Genomic DNA, 21,090 nt, shown 5'->3' with positions numbered 1-21,090 from the left:
CTGGTAGATTAACCGGGTACAGCTGCTCAAAGTAACTGGCCCGGCGACCCTCCACTTTGGACTCCTCTATCAAGAGCACCCCACCCTCCGCTCGAACTGCAGTTCACCAAGGGACGGGCTTGGAGGAATGTAATGCGCGAATTCCGCTGTAAGCAGGACGAGAATCACTTGACCACAGGTGATGCTCTACCCCCTCACAGATTCCTCGCACATAGGCCTCCTCGTCCATCCTCAGCACTAGTGCAGCAGATGACTGAAATATTCTTTCACTTGGTGGTACAAGCACCAAATTTGGTATACATGTGCTCCAGGACCTATTCTTTCAGAAAAGTACGTTACCCACGTTGAAAAACAAAATGGCCGCCATTTTTCAAGATGGCCGCCATTTGAAGTGGTTTGAATCTGTGTTTGAGCTAAATTTTGATGGAATAATGCTATTTTAATGTTCTATGCATCAAAATATATGTTTTTGAGTTAGAAAAATCCATTTTTGCACTTACAAAATCGTAATTAAATGACGACAGGCTCTTTTAGCATGACATTTTGCAAAAAGAAAAAAAATGAAGAATAATATAACATATACAGCAGGAAATTATTATCTTTTGATTCACGTGGTGGATTAGTCAATCATTTAGTACTCACATTTGCATGCACACAACTGTGTACACTTGAGACTGAAGCAATAGCATTTACATCGCCCTCGGCATTCCGTCTTGCAGCCACATTTTGTTAACTGCTGACAACTCTGGGCAATGGGTGGAATGGTCGTCCAAAAGACTTGCCAGACCTCACCATCTTTCTGCCACCCCCAGTTAGCAGGGCTTTCAGTTTGCATTTTGCACACTGTTGCCTGGCCCCATATGACACCTGCTTGGTAGGCAGACCGTTTGACATGCTGTATGAGAGCTGCGCTTGTCGGTGGAATGGCATCATAAGACCTTTGCTTCCGAGCGAACAAGTCCAGTCTTGCCTCATCAACTTTGTCCATAGTGGTGTTCTTGTCATACATGGTGATGACAAACTTCTCAAGGACGTTGTCTGCATTTTCCACGACTGGTGGGTACTGACTTAACTTCTTGAAGACGGGAGTCACTTGAGGGTAAACCTCCCATGCCTGCCATGCAGTATTTTTGCCTTTTCCGCAAAAAGCTGACAAAATATCACAGCCAGTGAAAGCGTGAAAGAACAGCATGCCACTGGATTTGTCTGGGCCAAGATTCGCCACCATGTCATGAATTGGCAACCACTGAATGAACTGACCCTGGCCAAATTCAACCCACAGCATTTCCATGCCTGCGTCTTGGAGGGTAGCAAAAACACTGACGGCAACAACGAGAACATCTGTATCACATGCTTTAATCAAAACAGACATCATCTGTTGCTTGGCTGCATGAAGAGCATGAGTGAAGATTCTGGAGTCGGCTTCCTCGTGGTTGCAAGGACTTAAGCCATCAAGACTGATGGATCTTTTGGAAAGAGCCTGATCTCCTTTGGTCACAACAACGACATTGTCAGGACACATGGTCACGATCTTATCAGCAAGGAACCCAAAGAGCTCTGTCTTGTTGTTGTGTTCTTTGTTCTTGGCTGCAATGTGTGCCCTCTCTCTATGATACAGAGCTGTTCAGCAAGAGTAGTGGTATTTCAGTTCCAGGGCAACCACATCTCCACCGCTCAACACAGCCAAAAGCTTGCCATCATTAAGATTGCGAGCACATTCATTAAGCCTCTCATTTAGCTGCATGGTCACGGCTTGTCGCAACTTCGACTTTGGTTGTATCTATTCACATTGGAAACACCGTTGCACTTCCATGCGAGTTCTTCGCATTTTTGAGTGCCCTTCTCCTGGATCATTTTGAATTTCAGCTGCTCTTTTAGTGGCACGCTCAAGTTTATAGCTGTCAAACATTTTGTGACAATTTTGGTGATACTTGGCACTATTTCACCTCAGGGTATTCTCAATACCACCTCCTTCATCCAATCTGGATGGGTCTAACCTGATCGGTAACTGGTGGATTGCCTGAAATTGTGGTAGATTTTTTGCTATCATGGAATAACCATCAGAACTACATTCATAACGGGTTGGGCGAGACTTCAACTCTTCTTTTGTATCAGTCTGACAGAGGCAACACTTCCTCCAGTCAGTCTTAGGAGTACAACTCAATGGATTATTAGTGGACATATTGAACAGGTTAAGGCCGAGGGTTTATCCTTTTACCACCTAACTGTACAAAATACATTTAAGCACATAAGATATGGGATACAACTAGGTTCATACATTCAAACGCCCTACACCTAGCCCGATCGTTCATCCAGTGCCATTTAAGTCCAGTGTGATCTGTACACCTTCCGGGTAACTGAAGCCCTGTTACCCTTGGCTCGGCTCTCCCGCGCTGGCACATCCTGTCAATTCAGGCGTGGCTATCTAATAGTGTAATACTACAACGAGCTATACTTCGAGCTGAAATATATACAGGGGCTTATTAGATAGCATTTGGGACACTCGAGTATACTACAAACTACAGTTTACATAAGTAAACTCCAGCTACAAGTAGTACACTATAAGCTGACACTGAACCCCATGCTGAGTCTCACAGCAGTGATGTCACCAGTGTGCCCTGGTTGTGCTTTAACATCACTCTTATTCACATAATGTAATCGAGCTTGACCGCATCACCTCAATACATGATCACAGATGTTGCCCAGCAATATCTGTGATAATTTTGTAAGACAGCAACAAAAGTACTGATTTTAAGTCATGCAATGGCCGCCATCTTGAAAACTGGTAACCATTTTCGAATATTAGTGCCAAAATATATTTCTCCAGTCAAAAAACAATCTATTTAACATTTAGATAAATAGCATGTTCCTGTTTATCGACGTTTAGCACTGAAAACCCTTTTTCCTATATTATGAGATGGCCATCTTGAAAAATGGTGGCCATTTTGTTTTTCAACGTGGGTAACGTACTTTTCTGAGAGAATGGGTCCTGGAGCACATGTATACCAAATTTGGAGCTTGTACCATCAACTGAAAGATTCTTGTGGGATACTGACTTAATCTGCCCCACGACACAGGCTCATCGCTTATGTACGGTTTTATGCCTCAAGTCCCTGAACAGCTCAACTTTGCCATTAAGCCTGGCCCTGCGACTGACTGGTCAATGGTATCCAGTATAACCTTGAGACAAAATTCTTCTTCACCCTACGGTGAGTTTCAAAACATCCACTGGCAACATCAAGGATGGTGGTCCTGAAGGCACTCCAAAACTCTTCTATATTCCCCATAGTACCCAGACCCCCCAATTCCCTACTCAGGCCGTTCGCAAACTCCTCAGCTACCCTCTCATCCTTGGCTTTCCAATATCCAGTCGAGGCTGGGATGGTACCATTCTCCTGGATTTAAGGTGCAATTTCAGAGTTGCTACCACAAGCCGGTGGTCGGTATTGAGGAACTAAGGACTGCGGTAGACCCTGCAGTTCTGGATCGTCCTCCAGCGACCATCAACGAGCACATGGTCAATCCCCTTTGCAACACCACCATTGTTGGAATACCAAGTCCAGCGATGAGCCTGTGAGCGCTGAAACCATGAACCAGGTATTTTAGTTCACAGTTCCAGACCCACAGGGACCAACACATGTCTCATATAAACCATCCAGACCAATAGTAGGGATAACCACCTGCCATGATCTCACCACTATCCGGTCTCCGAAGCTCAGATAGTGCTGCAATACCGATGTTCAAACACTTGAGCTCAGATGATAACAGAGACAGGTGATCATCCTCTTCGGACATTCCAGGCACCCACCCGAAGGGACCGCGACAGGTTAACCCAAGGAGACCACCGTCTGGTGGACGACACCTCAGCACCACCCCGACACACACTACCGCAATCGGACTTGGGAAGGTTACCCCGTGGTTTTCCTCCTGTTAAAGGGTAGGGGGCCCAAAGGCTTTGTCCCAATCTCATCATCCAGTGAGCTGCCCTGCGGAGGGCAGCTGCACAGGAAGTACTCCCACGGAGTTGGTTTTCAATTCTCTTTGCGGTTTTCTTGTGTTTTGCTGAGTGAAGGTTTAACGGCGGCCGGAGTGCAAATCCTGCCACCAACCTCCTCACAAAAGTAACCCAAATGCAGGACGTCCACAAACACAGTTCGGCACTAAATATGGATGGCCGTTGGCTCACAACGATCTCCTCCACCCTTTGATATGGTTTTTTTTTTTCATCCTGCTGAGTGTCCATTTAATATACCCTCCTCACCAGATAACCTGGTGGGGGAGACAGCTTAGTCGTCGACAACCCGACCATGAAACAGGTAAGTACATATTTACACGATACCTGTAGCAAGTCACAGATCTGATCTGGCTTGACCTGACCTGACAGCAATTCGGTCGTTAAGCAGGATTATTAGTTTACAACTGTATACAAAAGTGTCGATTGTATGGTAACTGTTATTTATTAATTTTATTCAGTTGTCGACTGTAATAATCCTGCTTAATGACCCAATTGCCTGAGAGAAGAATGTTAGTGAGAATGGGGAGCCAATATATAAACTTTTATGCAAGAACATTTTAAAGGGATGGTGTCAACACAATGTAGCTTTTACTTGTTTAAAATGTCTTTGGTTGTGTGGCTCAAAAGTTGCTCGAGATTTTTGGTTCTAGCCCACAACCAAAATTATTTGAAGACCCCTGCCTGAGCGATACGCACACAACTCGAAGCTGTCTGGCCTGGGTTTGAATCTCAACCCAGCTTTGAACCGCCATCATGGTGTTTCACAGGCAGGGCGATTCATCAATGTGTGCAGCAAGTAACGCTTCACAGGGCGATTCAGCAAGTAACGCTGCATACTTCCTCATACAGTCATCCTCGGATTGAGGTTAAGCGGGTGCCCAAACTGTTGGTGGACCTTAAAGATCTCATGGTGTCCTTCCCAAAGAGTAGGTGAGCTATCACTGGCACAATGAACAAATTCCAAATTCCTGCTCTGGCTGAGGGCAAAGATGATGCAATGCTTTCTACTGGTCAATGATGCTAAACTGCAACCTTGTGCTGCAGGCGAACAAAGAAGAAGAACAGCTAACGCTTCATATCTCGATGCGTGCAGATCAGATAAATAATCACACAAACTGACAAAATCATTTGGTTTTGAGAACTTTGGTCAAAGAGACAGCATAAATAATAGATTAAATGTCCACAAATGGGTAAATATTTACTAACCAGGTCCACTTGATTCCTATTTTAAAGTTAATGTGCATGATGACATCCTACGTCATATACTTGTGTGGTGAAGCATCTTGTGGCCGTGTGCTTTGGAACAGATGCTCCTTGCTAATGTGAGATTCAATTTTTGTTTTATCTCAATATTAATCGGAAACTTAATAAAAATAAGGAAAGCCGGTAAAATGCAATGTTAGGGTGACCTCAAGTCAACCCAAATGGTGCTTCCCATTAGTGGAATCGTGTCAACCTTAAGCAGTCAACTTTTTTTACCAAGCAAAAGTAATCGCTCAAGATCAGCCAATAAAAGTTCCAAAACATAATTTTGCTTTGTTGAAAAGGGGAAACAGCCTACAAAGGAAATTCATTACAATGCATAAATTAAAATTACAAATTAAAAACCAAGAATAAAAACTTCAAAGTTACTGAAGCAGTTGATGAATGACAAACTGAGCAGCACACTGGATACTTACCGTGGTGGTGTTACGGCTGGTCAGGGGAAATGAAAGCAGCCTCTGAGATTTGTTTATCAAAGATGGCCAAGTGAGCTGTGCAGTTACACGCACGGCCACACTCTTAAAGATGTCAGTGTTCACCTCGAATGTTCCTTCAGGTCTGTGTATAAAAATAGGTATTGCTGCCTGGGTGCTTCAGGTTGTACACTGATAAATTATAGAATAAATCAATGGGACAGCCAATGACAAAGTTGAATAATGGAACTTGCCAAAGCTAATCACATACAGCAAAATTAACAAGAAAATAGTAGAATGCAGTATACAAAGAGAAAACCGAAACAAACAACCTCCAAACCAACGCTGCACACTTCCTAATACAGTCATGCGCCGCATTACGACGTTTCGGTCAACGACGGATCGCATATATGACGGTGATCCCATAAGATTATAATGGAGCTGAAAAATTCCTATTGCCAAGTGATGTCATAGTGCTTCCAGTCATATAAAAGTACAGTATAGCACATACAATTATGTAAAGTACATGATAATGATAATAAACAACTAGTGTGGCCCCGTTATAACGGGATCGTTGAGGTGCATAAAATGTCATCGTGAAAAAAAGCGGGATTGCGCTAAATTGGGATTCAAGAAAATCAGCGTTCAACCTGACCCAATGTTGACCTCACATCCAAAAAAAAAACAACCTATTTTCACCCTATTTGACCCATTTTTTGCACGTTTACCTTCAAGCAAGTAAATTACCTTTGAGTTCAAAAAAATTCCGTGAATAAATCGTTGTTAGTCAAAATTAAAACGCAAATTAGTTTTTGGTAAAGCTTTTTATGTTGCTAAAACATTCGCACTGTTCCGAAAATATATCACACAACTGGCAGATGCTCGTTTCTTCACTTGTAAATTATAACATCGATGCAATGATTACGTATTTATAAAATCCAAACGCTATTTATTCACCTTTCTATAATCGATGCGAGAGGAGATTGTAAGCAGCCGCTAACAACACACATGTCCGTCATGAACAGCACAAAGGTAAAACTAACGAGTCTTCCGTCGATCTTGGATGTGTGTTACAATTGCCTACAGTATTCAGAACAGTAACATGCTGTACAGGTTTGTAGCCGAGGAGCAATAGGCTATACTATATAGCCTAGGTGTGTCGTAGGCTATACCATCTAGGTTTGTGTAAGTACACTCTATGATGTTCGCACAATGACGACAACGCTTCACGACGCATTTCTCAGAACGTATCCCCATCGTTAAGTGGCGCATGACTGTACTGTACCAGTCTCATCAGCTGGACTCCTACAGTTGTCAAAGAGTGTGGAGGGAGAGACAGTAAGAGTTGAAGCAGAACAAAAAGGTCAGAAAGATTCTGGTGCAGAGAAGGAGCAAAAGGCCAAGCAGAATAATTCTTATAAAATTAAAACAATGACAGACATATAAATTCAAAACAAACAATGAAATGTACAGTGGAGTCTGAAGACAAATATTTGAAAAGATAAATTTCAAGAATTTCGAATCAAAATACATGATCATAAGGAAAGCAGACCAGAACCAAAAGCAGGTGTTTATGGCTGGTACAGCGTTTCTCAACCGGGGGCTCGTGGCCCCCCCCAAGGGGGCCATCGGCCTTCGACCGGGTGGCCATGAGCGGACGCCGAAAAACTGTGATTCAGAATGCAGAAGCTTGTAATGTACAATTAGGGTGACAAGTCTCCGGTCATAGTGTCAAAGTAAAAAGGGTAGATGAGTTTAACCACGATTTTAAAAGAGAAAGCGGAGCCCACAGAGCATTCATAGTAAACCAATGTTTACATAAACGTTAGAATTTTGTTTTTTCAATTTTTTCTCAGATGTCGAAGGTTCGAAAATGGAATGACAGCTATATCAAGTTTGGATTCACGAATGTCAGTCGAGATGGCATGGACTGCACGCAATGTCTGCACTGCTCGGTCGTGATGTCAAATGCGTCATTCCGTCCTTCCAAACCATCGCGACAAGATGCATCCCGGAAGGAAGGAAGATAATATCGACGCTCTGTCTGCGAAACGATCACGATATGACCGTGAAGCGACACTTCCTAAATTTGGATTCCGGCCAGAAGAAAAACCTGCTCTTCAATCCAGCTACGAAGGGGCATACCGAATTGCGAAGTGCAAGAAGCCGCACACTATTGCTGAGGACCTTATCAAGCCAAGTACAGAGAAAATGGTGGAATTGATGATCGGACCAGAGGCGAAAAAGAAGATCCAGAAAGTTTCGCTCTCTAATGACATGATCCGACGACGGATTGATGACATGGCCGCTGATGTGTGCCGTCAAGTTTGCTCCGAAATCAAACAAAGCACGCTCCAAGTGAGCCTTCAATTAGACGAGTCTACCGACACCGCCCTGGAGAGCCAGTCAATCGCCTTCGCTCGATACGAGAGAAAGGGAAAGATGAAGGAAGAGTTCTTGTTCTGCAATACCCTACCAACCACAACGACAGCGGCAGATATCAAAGATATTGTGGAATCTTTTTTTGAAGCCAATGGACTCGGTTGGCAGAATATCAAGCACATTTGTACTGATGGTGCCCCAGCGATGGTCGGCGTCAGAGGAGGGTTCATCACGCTTGTGAAGAACGAATGGCCCCATGTGACGTCCTCCCACTGTTCGCTACACCGACACGCTCTTGCGTCAAAGACTCTTCCGCCTCGTTTGCTGGAAGTCATGGATGTCGCGGTCAAATTGATCAACTTCATTCGTGCGAAGGCCAAAAATCATCGGCTCTTCCAACTCCTGGCCAATGAAATGGGAGCGGAACATGTTGGACTTCTGTTCCATACCAAAGTCCGTTGGCTATCGAGGGGGAAATGCCTCTCTCAGCTGTATGAACTCCGGGTTGAGGTGGAAATCTTCCTGCGAGACAACGAAAACAACCTCCATGTCCACTTCGACAATGAAGAGTTCGTCATGATGCTCGCCGACCTGGCCGATATATTCGGCAGACTCAACGAAATGAACCAGTCCTTGCAAGGCCGTGATGTGACAGTTAGTGACGTTCAAGACAAGCTTGCCGGACTGTCTGCTAGAATGGAAGTCTGGCAGGCACGAATCAAGGCCGAGTCCACTGCCTCGTTTCCTTTCTTGGACGAGCACCTGCAGACGCAGAGGATTGAGCTTCCGTCGGCATCAAAGATTGCATCACTTGACATCTCGACAATCTCTCCGCCGAGTTCAAATCGTATTTCAACGATGCACCGTTGGATGTTCCGTAGCACAAAGACCCGTTTAACGCCAAAATTGAACCTCCTAAAGACGAAGCAGAGGAGCTGGCAGAGTTGAAGGTTTCAAAAGCAATGAAGCTGGTCTTCAGTAACAAAGAAGACCACTCCACCTTCTGGTTGTCTGTTCAGGATGCGTATCCACGACTCAGCAAGAAGGCATCCGTAATGCTCATTCAATTCGCCACAACATATCTTTGCGAATCTGGATTTTCTGACCTTGCGACCATTAAAACGAAGTCCAGAAACCGTCTTGACGTAGAGAACGATATTCGCCTTACTGTGTCCAAGACGGAGCCGTACATAAGAGGCCTTGTCAGACAAGCCCAACAGCAAGTGTCTGATTGATTGTATTGCTTAGAAAAATGTTTACTTTGATTTATCTTTTAAGACTGAGTAAATAAATTTCATAAAACGAAATCTGCATCTTTTAGTGAAGGGCAGGGGACCACGAATGTTAAGTGACTCGGTAGGGGGGCCATGGGCCATCAAAGGTTGAGAAACGCTGGGCTGGTAGAACCTGGACATTGTAATTCCCATCATGAGATGAAAATTGGAAGAAATTCTCAGCCATACCTCTTCAGCAGAGGTCAAATTTTGGACTCCACACAAACAATAATAAATTGCATTTGCACGTCAATTTTAATCCTCATTGAGCAAGTTAAATTTGTGGTTCACTTTTTACATGTCTTACTGAATGATTAACAACAACAAAAAAAAGTATAAAAATTCAATATAAAATAAACAAAACATTGGAAAATTCCAGGTAAGATGAATATTCATCAATATGAATAGCCTGCAGAGCATTTTGCAATGGACTACTCAACAAACAACATCTTGTCACAGATGTAGTTTGTGACATGTTTTCCATAAGAGTAGCAAAAACTATTCCCAAAGACCAATCGCATAATTAAAGGTGTCTTGCGGAGCCCAAACAAACAATAAAGATTGGAACCTGATCATCCCATAAATCACATCGTGAAGGAAGGGGACACACACACACACACACACACACACACACACACACACACACACACACACACACACACACACACACACACACACACACACACACACACACACACACACACACACACACACACACCTTAAGAGGCCTTTATCTCGAAGTGATGCCCATCTTTGCTGGAGTTCCCGGTACAACTGTGAATCCAGCTCCACAGTCTCCTTCCGGAGGACATCCAACCACCGTGCACCAGCTGCGTGCACACATCAAGAAACACTGATCACGATATAAAATTTTATATATATATATATATATATATATATGTATATGTACGTATATATGTATGTATATATATATATATATATATATATATATATATATATATATATATATATATATATATATATATATATATATATATATATATATATATATATATATATATATATATATACGTATATATATATATATATATATATATATATATATATATATATATATATATATATATTATACAGCTCTGGAAAAAAAAATAAGAGACCACTGCAAAATTAGTTTTTCTGATTTTACTATTTATAGGTATGCGCTTGAGTAAAATGAACATTTTTGTTTTATTCTATAAACTACTGACAACATTCTCCCAAATTCCGAATAAAAATGGTCATTAAGAGCATTTATTTGCAGAAAATGACAACTGGTCAAAATAACAACAAACATTCAGTGTTTTCAGACCTCAAATAATACAAACAAAACAAGTTTAATGTTCATATTCATTTTTAAACAACACAATACGAATGTTTTAACTGAGGAAGAGTTCAGAAATCAATATTTTGTGGAATAACCCTGATTTTCAATCACAGCTGTCATGCGTCTTGGCATGCTCTCCACCAGTCTTTCACATTGCTGTTGGGTGACTTTATGCCACTCCTGGCGCAAAAATTCAAGCAGCTCAGCTTTGTTTGATGGCTTGTGACCATCCATCTTCCTCTTGATCACATTCCAGAGGTGTTCAATGGGGTTCAGATCTGGAGATTGAGCTGGCCATGACAGGGTCTTGATCTGATGGTTCTCCATCCACACCTTGGTTGACCTGGCTGTGTGGCATGGGGCATTGTCCTGCTGGAAAAACCAATCCTCAGAGTTGGGGAACATTGTCAGAGCAGAAGGAAGCAAGTGTTCTTCCAGGACAACCTTGTACGTGGCTTGATTCATGAGTCCTTCACAAAGACAAATCTGCCCGATTCCAGCCTTGCTGAAGCACCCCCAGATCATCACCGATCCTCCACCAAATTTCACAGTGGGTGCGAGACACTGTGGCTTGTAGGCCTCTCCAGGTCTCCGTCTAACCATTAGACGACCAGGTGTTGGGCAAAGCTGAAAATTGGACTCATCAGAGAAGATGACCTTACTCCAGTCCTCTACGGTCCAATCCTTATGGTCTTATGCAAACATCAGCCTGGCTCTTCTTTACTTCTCATTGATGAAGGGCTTTTTCCAGCTTTTCATGACTTCAGCCCTGCCCCGAGGAGCCTGTTGCGAACCGTCCTCGCTGTGCACTTCACCCCAGCTGCAGTTTGCCATTCTTTTTGTAGGTCACTTGATGTCATCCTACCGTTGTTGAGTGACATTCGAATGAGTTGGCGATCATCCCGGTCAGTGGAAAGTCGTTTTCGCCCTCTGCCAGTCTGAAGCTTTGTTGTCCCCAATGTCTGCTGCTTGACCTTGTTCTTATGAACCGCCGTCTTTGAAATTTTAAGGATGGAAGCAACGTGACGCTCACTGTATCCCTCTACCAGTAAAGCCAGAATTGAACCCTTCTTTTCCTAACTCAAAACTTTTCTTTTCAACTCTTTTGGCATGGTCAATAGTTATTTTTTTGATTCCAATTACTTTTGAGGTACTACTAGCACTGTTTTTGCCATCCAGCTGGTCCTATTGCAAGAGGATAGTGATGACCACAGCAGTGAGTTTTTAAAATACTTTTCCTTGTAAAATAAGATTCGGTTCAGGTGATCACCTAATCAGTACCTCACGAAGTAGAATGAGGTGTGCCTGTGTTGGAATTCAACAGACACTGGAATGGAATGGCTGCCATACATGAAGAGATGCCGATTTAAAATTTTTTTGGAGTGGTCTCTTATTTTCATTTTATAAAAATTATTTCCATATTTTTCATTTTTATATTTTATTATATATATATATATATATATATATATATATATATATATATATATATATATATATATATATACACATATATACATACATACATACATATCTATATTAATATTTCGGCACGCCCCTTTCTTTGTTCCACCATCAGATTTTTGTTACTGCATGAAGTGAAACAAGCTTTGACATATAGTAATGATATTATTGTCTTCCTCAAGAGGCCCCTCAAAATTTGTTTTGATGATTATGGTAGTTAAATATTATCTATATTAATATTTCGGCACGCCCCTTTTTTTTGTTCCACCATTAGATTTTTGTTTCTGCATGGGATGAAACAAGCTTTGACATATATAGTAATCTGATGGTGGAAAATCTGATGGTGGAACAAAAAAGGGGCGTGCCGAAATATTAATATAGAAGATATTATTGTCTTCCTTAAGAGGACCCTCAAAATTTGTTTTGATGATTATGGTCATTAAACAGTTCATGTTCTCCATGTGCAAAATGGGAGGAATTATTGCACAAAAAAAATAAAAATGTTTCCCATTTTTTAGAGGACCACGAAGATGAGTTCGTAAAACCTTTTGTAGAGTATGTTATTATTAATCACTATACGCCAAAGTAAATTGCTCATGTTATTGAGCTGTCAATAAGCTATCAATCATAGACATTTAATAACTCACTTGAGTATTCATATCTCTATTTCAATGCGTAATATCAAGCGTTACCCTCATGATGACCTAATAAAACCGGTCTCGATGTCCATCCGTCCGCATATCTGTTCACAATCAAACCGATCGTGATGCATTTTAAGGCTTTCCGAGAGCTTTGGAGAGATTACCTATACTCCCGCACGGTGCTGTTTTTATTATTCCTACTGCACTTCATTTGAACATAGATCGTGGATGGATGTGCAGATCCCAGGAGAACAACTATAGCTGTACAGAACAATTAATATTATCGATGGATAAAAATGATATTTAATTGATATTACAATAAATTGTTTATTTAAAATATCTTCAAATTTTGTGAGTTTTTAGTTTGTTGTGAAATATTAGGTCCTTGGGTCTCCGCATAGTGGCGTACAGGCTTAAGTCGTACTTCTGTTTACGACCGTAGAAAATCACAGAACCATCCGATCGACATGCTGTTAACAGTTTCAGAATCAGCTAAAATCTACAAGATATGAATATGTAGACGAAACTGATCCGGCCTTTGGAATCACTTTAAAGTAGGGTGTTCTGTAATTTTAATGCGCTCTATGGATCCTCCGGAACTCACGAATGGTACACGTTGTGTAGTCACTAAACTCTGTGGTAATGTCATCGAAGTGGAGCGACTGCGGGACAGTCGAAGGGGAAAACCTGAATGATAATTAATCAATGGATAAAAATGACATAATATATTGTTTAAAATACATTCATGCTATCTGTCTTTTACCATATGTTGCCAGTGACGCCCGTCCAAGACGGGCACCTTTACTACTATATATATATATATATATATATATATATATATATATATATATATATATATATATATATATATATATATATATAATTCCCAATATTAATAGGAAACCACCTCGTGGGTATATATGCATGTATGTATATACACATATATATATATATATATATATATATATATATATATATATATATATATATATATATATATATATATATATATATATATATATATATATATATATATACAGTGGGGAGAACAAGTATTTGATACACTGCCGATTTTGCTGGTTTTTCCACTTACAAAGCACGTAGAGGTCTGTAATTTTTATCATAGGTACACTTCAACTGTGAAAGACGGAATCGAAAACAAAAATCCTGAAAATCACATTGTATGATATTTAAATAATTAATTTGCATTTTATTGCATGAAATAAGTATTTGATCACCTACCAACCAGTAAGAATTCCAGCTCTCACAAACCTGTTAGTTTTGTCTTTAAGAAGCCCTCCCATTCTCCACTCATTACCTGTATTAACTGCACCTGTTTGAACCCGTTATCTGCATAAAAGACAGCTGTCCACACTCAATCAATCAGACTCCAACCTCTCCACAATGGGCAAGACCAGAGAGCTGTCTAAGGACATCAGGGACAAAATTGTAGACTTGCACAAGGCTGGGATGGGCTACAGGACAATAGGCAAGCAGCTTGGTGAAAAGGCAACAACTGTTGGCACAATTATTAGAAAATGGAAGAAGTTCAAGATAACAGTCAATCTCCCTTGGTCTGGGGCTCCATGCAAGATCTCACCTCGTGGAGCCTCAATTATAACGAGAAAGGTGAGGGATCAGCCCAGAACTACATGACAGGACCTGGTCAATGACCTGAAGAGAGCTGGGACCACAGTATCAAAGAAAACCAAAAGTAACACACTACGCCATCATGGATTAAAATCCTGCAGCGCACACAAGGTCCCTCTGCTCAAGCCAGCGCATGTCCAGGTCCGTCTGAAGTTTGCCAATGACCATCTGGATGATCCAGAGGAGGATGGGAGAAGGTCATGTGGTCTGACGAGACCAAAATAGAGCTTTTTGGTTTAAACTCCACTAGCCGTGTTTGGAGGAAGAAGAAGGATGAGTACAACCGCAAAAACACCATCCCAACCATGAAGCATGGAGGTGGAAACATCATTCTTTGGGGATGCTTTTCTGCAAAGGGGACAGGACGACTGCACCGTATTGAGGGGAGGATGGATGGGGCCATGTATCACGAGTTCTTGGCCAACAACCTCCTTCGCTCAACAAGAGCATTGAAGATGGGGTGTGGCTGGGTCTTCCAGAATGACAACGACCCGAAACACACAGCCAGGGAAACTAAGGAGTGGCTCCGTAAGAAGCATCTCAAGGTCCTGGAGTGGCCAAGTCAGTCTCCAGACCTGGACCCAAGAGAAAATCTTTGGAGGGAGCTGAAAGTCTGTGTTTCCCAGCGACAGCCCCGAAACCTGAAGGATCTGGAGAAGATCTGTCTGGAGGAGTGGGCCAAAATCCCTGCTGCAGTCTGTGCAAACCTGGATAAGAACTACAGGAAACGTCTGATCTCTGTAATTGCAAACAAAGGTTTCTGTACCAAATATTAAGTTCTGTTTTTCTGATGTATCAAATACTTATTTCACGCAATAAAATGCAAATTAATTATTTAAAAATCATACAATTTGATTTTCAGGATTTTTGTTTGAGATTCCGTCTTTCACAGTTGAAGTGTACCTATGATAAAAATTACAGACCTCTACGTGCTTTGTAAGTGGGAAAACCTGCAAAATCGGCAGTGTATCAAATACTTGTTCTCCCCACTGTATATATATATATATATAAATATATATATATATATATATATATATATATATATATATATATATATATATATATATATATATATATATATATATATATATATATATATATATATATATATATATATATATATATATATATATATATATATATATATATATATATATATATATATACATACATATGAAGACCATAAGGGGAAAACCAGAGATGTCACTTTTTATAAATTTCAGGGTTATTGCACCTACCAATAGTTGGCAACATAAGGTTTCCTCTCACAATATTACTTTAACAAATAACCAGGGGTGGCACATAATTTATATGGTATAAAGTTAAGCCGTGCAATGAAAAAAAACAAGTGTTGTCAAAGCTGAAGAAGTAGAAACCCAGGGTTGTCAGTACTTTACTCCTGGTTATCTCCCTTTCATTGATGTTAACTGTTCCACCATAATATTCAGAGTTGAGAAACTAAAAAATGAAAGGTTGTAAAACTTTCACAGCATAAACTCTGAGCACTACAATGGCCTATTTGGTTATATCATGGGCTCCGTAGTTGGTGCATATCGTGGTTCAAGCCTGGTCAAACCATTATTGTGACTTTTATGGGACCCACGCTGTGGCTTAATGGTTAGCGCGTCTGAGTACCCATCCTCATTCGATGTACCCACCGCCCAATCAACTTGCTTAGGTATATGAGGGAGTCACATGAGGTGACTTCGGCTATCGCGGGGGTGGTTTATCCTTGGTTTCCTCCCGGTTTTCCATCATATTGAGTAGTACGGAGTAAGAAATGGAGAATCCGTCATCATATAAGCGAAATACCCTTGAGTATGGCGTTGAACACCAATCAAACAAAAAACAATGACCGTTTAATGTTGAAAAAAATAATTTGTGATCACCAAAGTCATGTAATGTATGCTAATAACCAACAAGCATGAATTTGCTACACATCCTGGGTTAAAATTGCATGGCAATTTTAAACAAGGGAATAACCAGTGATGTCAGTTTGCAAGATTGATTCGTTCTTTGCTCTTAAATTAAATAACACAGAAGCTTGGCAAATGCTACATGCTTAATTTGATCGGCCAATAATCACTCTTCCTTTTACTGGAAAAGAAATCTATATGACAGTTATTAAACAGTCCACCAAAGTCTTGAAACTTTGTTTTTCAGTTTCTTCAAAATTGACATCCTGACATCTCTGGTTTTCCCCTTGTGGTCTTCATATACATACAGGGGGCTGCAAAAGTAGGTATACAGTAATGAAAAACAAAACGTGCGCACAAAACGTATTTTATTGATTATACAAGCATATCAATCATAACATACCAATGATAAACATATTGTTGCGAATTCGCACCCGCCGGCGTGCGAACGGCCACGTGACTCGAATCACGGCACGTCGCCCACCGGACGGACAATTCTGTCGTGACCCTCCTGGAACTATCACCCGCAGCCAGTCACGGGTAGACCTTTCGGCCTCACCACGATCATGCCAATCGGCCACCCGCATGGGATAGGGCTGTTCGCCAAACTCGACCTACCTAAGTACCCACGCGGATGGCAGACCGGGCGATCGTACCTCGCCGCAGGCTGACACCGGACACGAACCACTTAAGCAGTCCGTTCCGTGCTCTCGGGATAACCGAGCGGTGTTATCGTTGGCCTCGACGGTTCCGATTAATTATCGGGCGTATTAAGCCCACTACGAACCCGTTACGTGAAGCAACATGGAGATTCAATGAAAGAAACGACAAAACTAAACGGGAAAACAGTTCAACAAAATGCACATTTATTCCGCGGCACACGGAGAGCACACATATACAGCCAAACAGAATGCACATATGTCAAATGCTACAAAAAACAATGACGCAGAGATACTACCGACTACGCGAGAACACGGCAACACTTAAACAGTTTTACTTTACAGACGGCGCCAACAACACATTTACTCAAAAGCAAAAGAAAAGGCCACCCTCAAAGACAAGGGGGCAGACGGGGTCTGTGGGCCAATATTTGCGCGGGACCTGAAGGAGCGGTCAGGTCCGCGAGACCGGGTGGGTCCTACCCGCGTCTTCGTGATGAGCCACAAATGTGGCAGCGCGCGGTGCCCTGACTTTGTGCTCCTTTGCGGGTTTTGTTGGCACCGCTTGGAGTGGGGTGGGAAGGGGGCCCCCTTTTCGCACTATCTCAGCGCGGGGGAAAGGGGGAATTGTTGATGCTCTGGGGAAAGAGTATAGCTGGCTTGCTTGGGTCCCGTGACGAGCGATTCCACCACAACCTCGTCGCCGACCGCCGTCTTCCTTGTCTCGGACCCGAGCTCCTCGGACTCTTCCCCCAATTCTCCTCAGCCGACTGCCGAAAACCACCGGGACGCCCTCGCCTCCCGACTCCACTCCGCTCTTCCAAACTGACTTGACTGCCTCGCAACAACAACTCTTGCGCAACAACTCTTCTTTCTCTCTGCCCCAAAACTCTCTTCGCTTTTTTGCCACTATCCGCTCTTCCAAAACTGACTCTGCCCATATTCGCCTTGCGCTCGGCGCTTTATAGGCCAGCAGGAGAACCCATATGCAAATTTCCGGATCAGGACGAACTCGGGGGTGGAGCTACACTCGCCCATTGGACGGAGAAAAAAGGGCATGAATCTCCCCGATCCTACAATTTGCATATCTCGATTCCACACAGACGCGCCTGGAGGCGGGGCCAAACCGCCCCGCGCTTGCTGATTGGACGGATCAGAAGTGGGCGTGTAGCATTCCTGATCCGAATTCTCCTCGGAAAGGCCGCATTTTGCACTCGTGGCTCGGCGCGTATCTTGTACGAGCCCAGGACAGCCCGACGCTCGGTGCTCACAGGTGGTGCGGGAATAGCCGCAGAAGGAGAGAGGTGAAGGTGGTGGAGGGTTTATGGTGGTGGTTTATGGCCATGGTGCCGTTTGGAATGGTGGTGGTGATGCGATGCTTGCGGGAGCGAGTTGTGAAGGTAAAGATCGTGGCTGTTGGCGTCGTTGTTGTTGTGTGATGGTTGGAGCGTGGTTGGTTCAAAATAAAGATAGAACAGAAAAACGGCTATCTCAAAGCGTCGCAGCCCGAATGAATCACATTTATTCCCTCTAAACAACGGGTTTGGGGCTAACTACACATGTACTTACAGAGATATCTCACCTACCGGATCTGAATGGTGGTTTGCGAATTTCCACAACCGCAACAATATCAATAATAAACATATTAATCCCTCAAATGTTCAAACTGTTTTTCCCCGGCATTCACGAGTATAAAATGAATCCAAGCACCACTATTATAAAACTGGTAATACTGGTATAATCCTTACTGTATACATACTTTTGCAGCCCCCTGTATATACATATATATATATATATATATATATATATATATATATATATATATATATATATATATATATTTGTTGCGAATTCTGGCCCGCCCGGCGTGCGATCGGCCGCTAGACTCGAATGGCGGCCGCTTCGCCCACTGAAACGGACAATTCAGTCGTGACCCTCCTGGGACTACCGCCAGAAACCAGTCACGGGTGGGGGTTTAACCCCACCACCACCCAGTCCGCAGTCCACCCGCGCGAGATAGGGCAAATCGCCGAAAGTCGATATACCTATGGTACTCGCACAGGTAATCTGCTGAGGGATGGGACCACGCCACAGGCCGACTCTGGACACGAACCGCTTAAGCGGTTCGTTCCGTATTACAGGGATAACCGAGCGGAGTTATCGTCGTCCTTGACGGTTCCGATTAATTACCGGGTGTTTTAAAACCCAATATTAATCCCTTACATGATGCAAGATGGAGATTCAACAAAGGAAAGGACACAGCGAAACGGGGAACAATTGGACAAGCAAGCACTTTTATTGCACTCTCAGACAAGGGAGCACGTATTTACATCAAAAGGAAGCAGGGAAAGAGTTAAAACCGAATAAGCAATTATTCACAGCACAGTCACTTACACTATTCTACTTTACAGGACACGGCGCCACACCATTCATACAAAAACCCAAAAGAAATGATTGAAAGAGCGTGACCGGAGGGAGCTCCCCGAGCTGGTGTCCACCATGATCCGGCCCCGCCAGCACTGCCGATCCCCTCGAGGCGCACTCGGTCCGGAGCGACCCAACCAGCATGGTCCGGCAAGCGAGGTCTCGTCCGCGAGCCTCCACGTCCGCTCACGCTTCTCCTCATGAACTCCACTCAGCTCTCCGCGCTCGTGTTTATCCTTTTTCGCCGAGCTCTCCTAACTCGCTCGCGTTCGCCCTTTTCCCGCCGAGCTCTCCTCACTCGCGCGCGTTCAGCCTAAAACTCAACTTCACCCTCTCTCTCTCTCTCGCGTTTTCGTTCCGCCCCTTTTGTAGCGCGGGGCTCCGCCCTTTGCCCCGCCTTATTTCTGGCTCCACCTCCCTTCTGGAAGCTTCCCAAATAGGGGCGTGCCCTCTTGTTCCCCCCTCCCCGCACCGTGTGGGGCGAGGAAAGTCAGTCTTGGCTCGGGGGCAGGGAATTATTTCCCCAAAATCAGGCCCCCACCTTTTTTCACCTTTGACCTCTGGCCCAAATCGCATCTCCCCCATGCCAAAGCGCGGGAAAAGCAGAAGGAAAAATCCCACAGGCATTGTTGGTTTTCTTCCCCCCGCGCCGTACGACGAGGGAAGAAAGATTCGGGCGGGAGATGCCCCTTCGCACCCCGGCTGCCGCTGCCACTCCGCCCCTCCCATCCGTCCCGCGGAGATCGTGACCGCACGGTGCTCATTGAATGGCAAGTGGCGAAGATGTGGTAGCGTAGTTGTGGAAGGTGGCGTCGTGTAGTGAATGGCGTGATTTTTGGCGTCGTGTAGTGAATGGCGTGATTTTTGGCGTCGTGTAGTGAATGGCGTGATCATGGAGATGTTGGTTGTGGCGATGTTCGTTGTTGTTCTTGCACCAAATTAACAATAGCCAAAGAAAAACGACGAACTGAAGAATCGCAACCCGAATGGATCACATATATTCCCTCGAAACAACGGGTTTGGGCTAACGACACATGAACTTACCGATATATCTCATCTGAGGACCCTTTATGGTGTAATGCGAATTTCCACAACCGTAACAATATTGTTGTGGTTACCAAATTCGCAAACCACCATTCAGGTCCCTTAGATGAGGTATCTCGGTAAGTACATGTGTAGTTAGGCCCAAACCCGTTGTCTAGTGGGAATACATGTCATTTATGCGAGCTGCGACTCTTCAGGATAGCCGTTTTTCTTTTGCTATCTTTATTTTGGACCAACCGCCATGATTACCACCACAACCACAACATCAACCACCAACCACAACGCCGCTTCACCACAACCGCCACGACCTTCACGTCACACCTCGCAACCGTAGCATCGCCACCGTTCTTGCCCCGCTGTGGGTACCGGTGTTGGACTCGTGCAGAGCGCGCGTCGAACAGCGTGTACAAAATCACGGATTTTGTGCTTCAAAAACGGATCAAAAACGACACACGCCCACTTTTTGCCGTCCAATCGGTGAGCGAGGGGCGATTTGGTCCCGCCTCCAGGACGATCGATATATGCAAATTTGTGGATCAAAAAAGCCTTCACGCCCACTTTTTCTCGGGCCAATGGGGAGCGAGGTGAAAGGTCAAAGGGAGGGGGTCAAAGGCGAAGCTACGG

At 43.4% G+C, this 21,090-nt stretch overlaps 1 protein-coding gene across 4 annotated transcripts in view; it reads right to left on the bottom strand.

Moving 5' to 3' along the window:
* The window catches only part of TMEM131 (transmembrane protein 131), a 211,876-nt gene that overhangs the window by 68,498 nt on the left and 122,288 nt on the right, over positions 1-21,090 (bottom strand). For all 4 annotated transcript variants that reach the window (XM_085852639.1, XM_085852640.1, XM_085852641.1 and 1 more), the window contains 2 exons: positions 10,066-10,177; positions 5,695-5,836 (listed from right to left, as the gene is read on the bottom strand). In XM_085852639.1, coding sequence (XP_085708765.1) covers positions 5,695-5,836; positions 10,066-10,177 — 254 coding nt within the window. The remainder of the gene's footprint in view (positions 1-5,694; positions 5,837-10,065; positions 10,178-21,090) is intronic.

This window comes from Eptatretus burgeri, chromosome 13, assembly GCF_056783735.1.
Source record: "Eptatretus burgeri isolate ZD-2024b chromosome 13, Ebu_testis_v1, whole genome shotgun sequence".
In the NCBI taxonomy this organism is placed as follows: domain Eukaryota; kingdom Metazoa; phylum Chordata; class Myxini; order Myxiniformes; family Myxinidae; genus Eptatretus; species Eptatretus burgeri.
The sequence above is the reverse complement of the archived record's forward strand: the minus strand, read 5'-3'. Positions and strand labels throughout refer to the sequence as shown.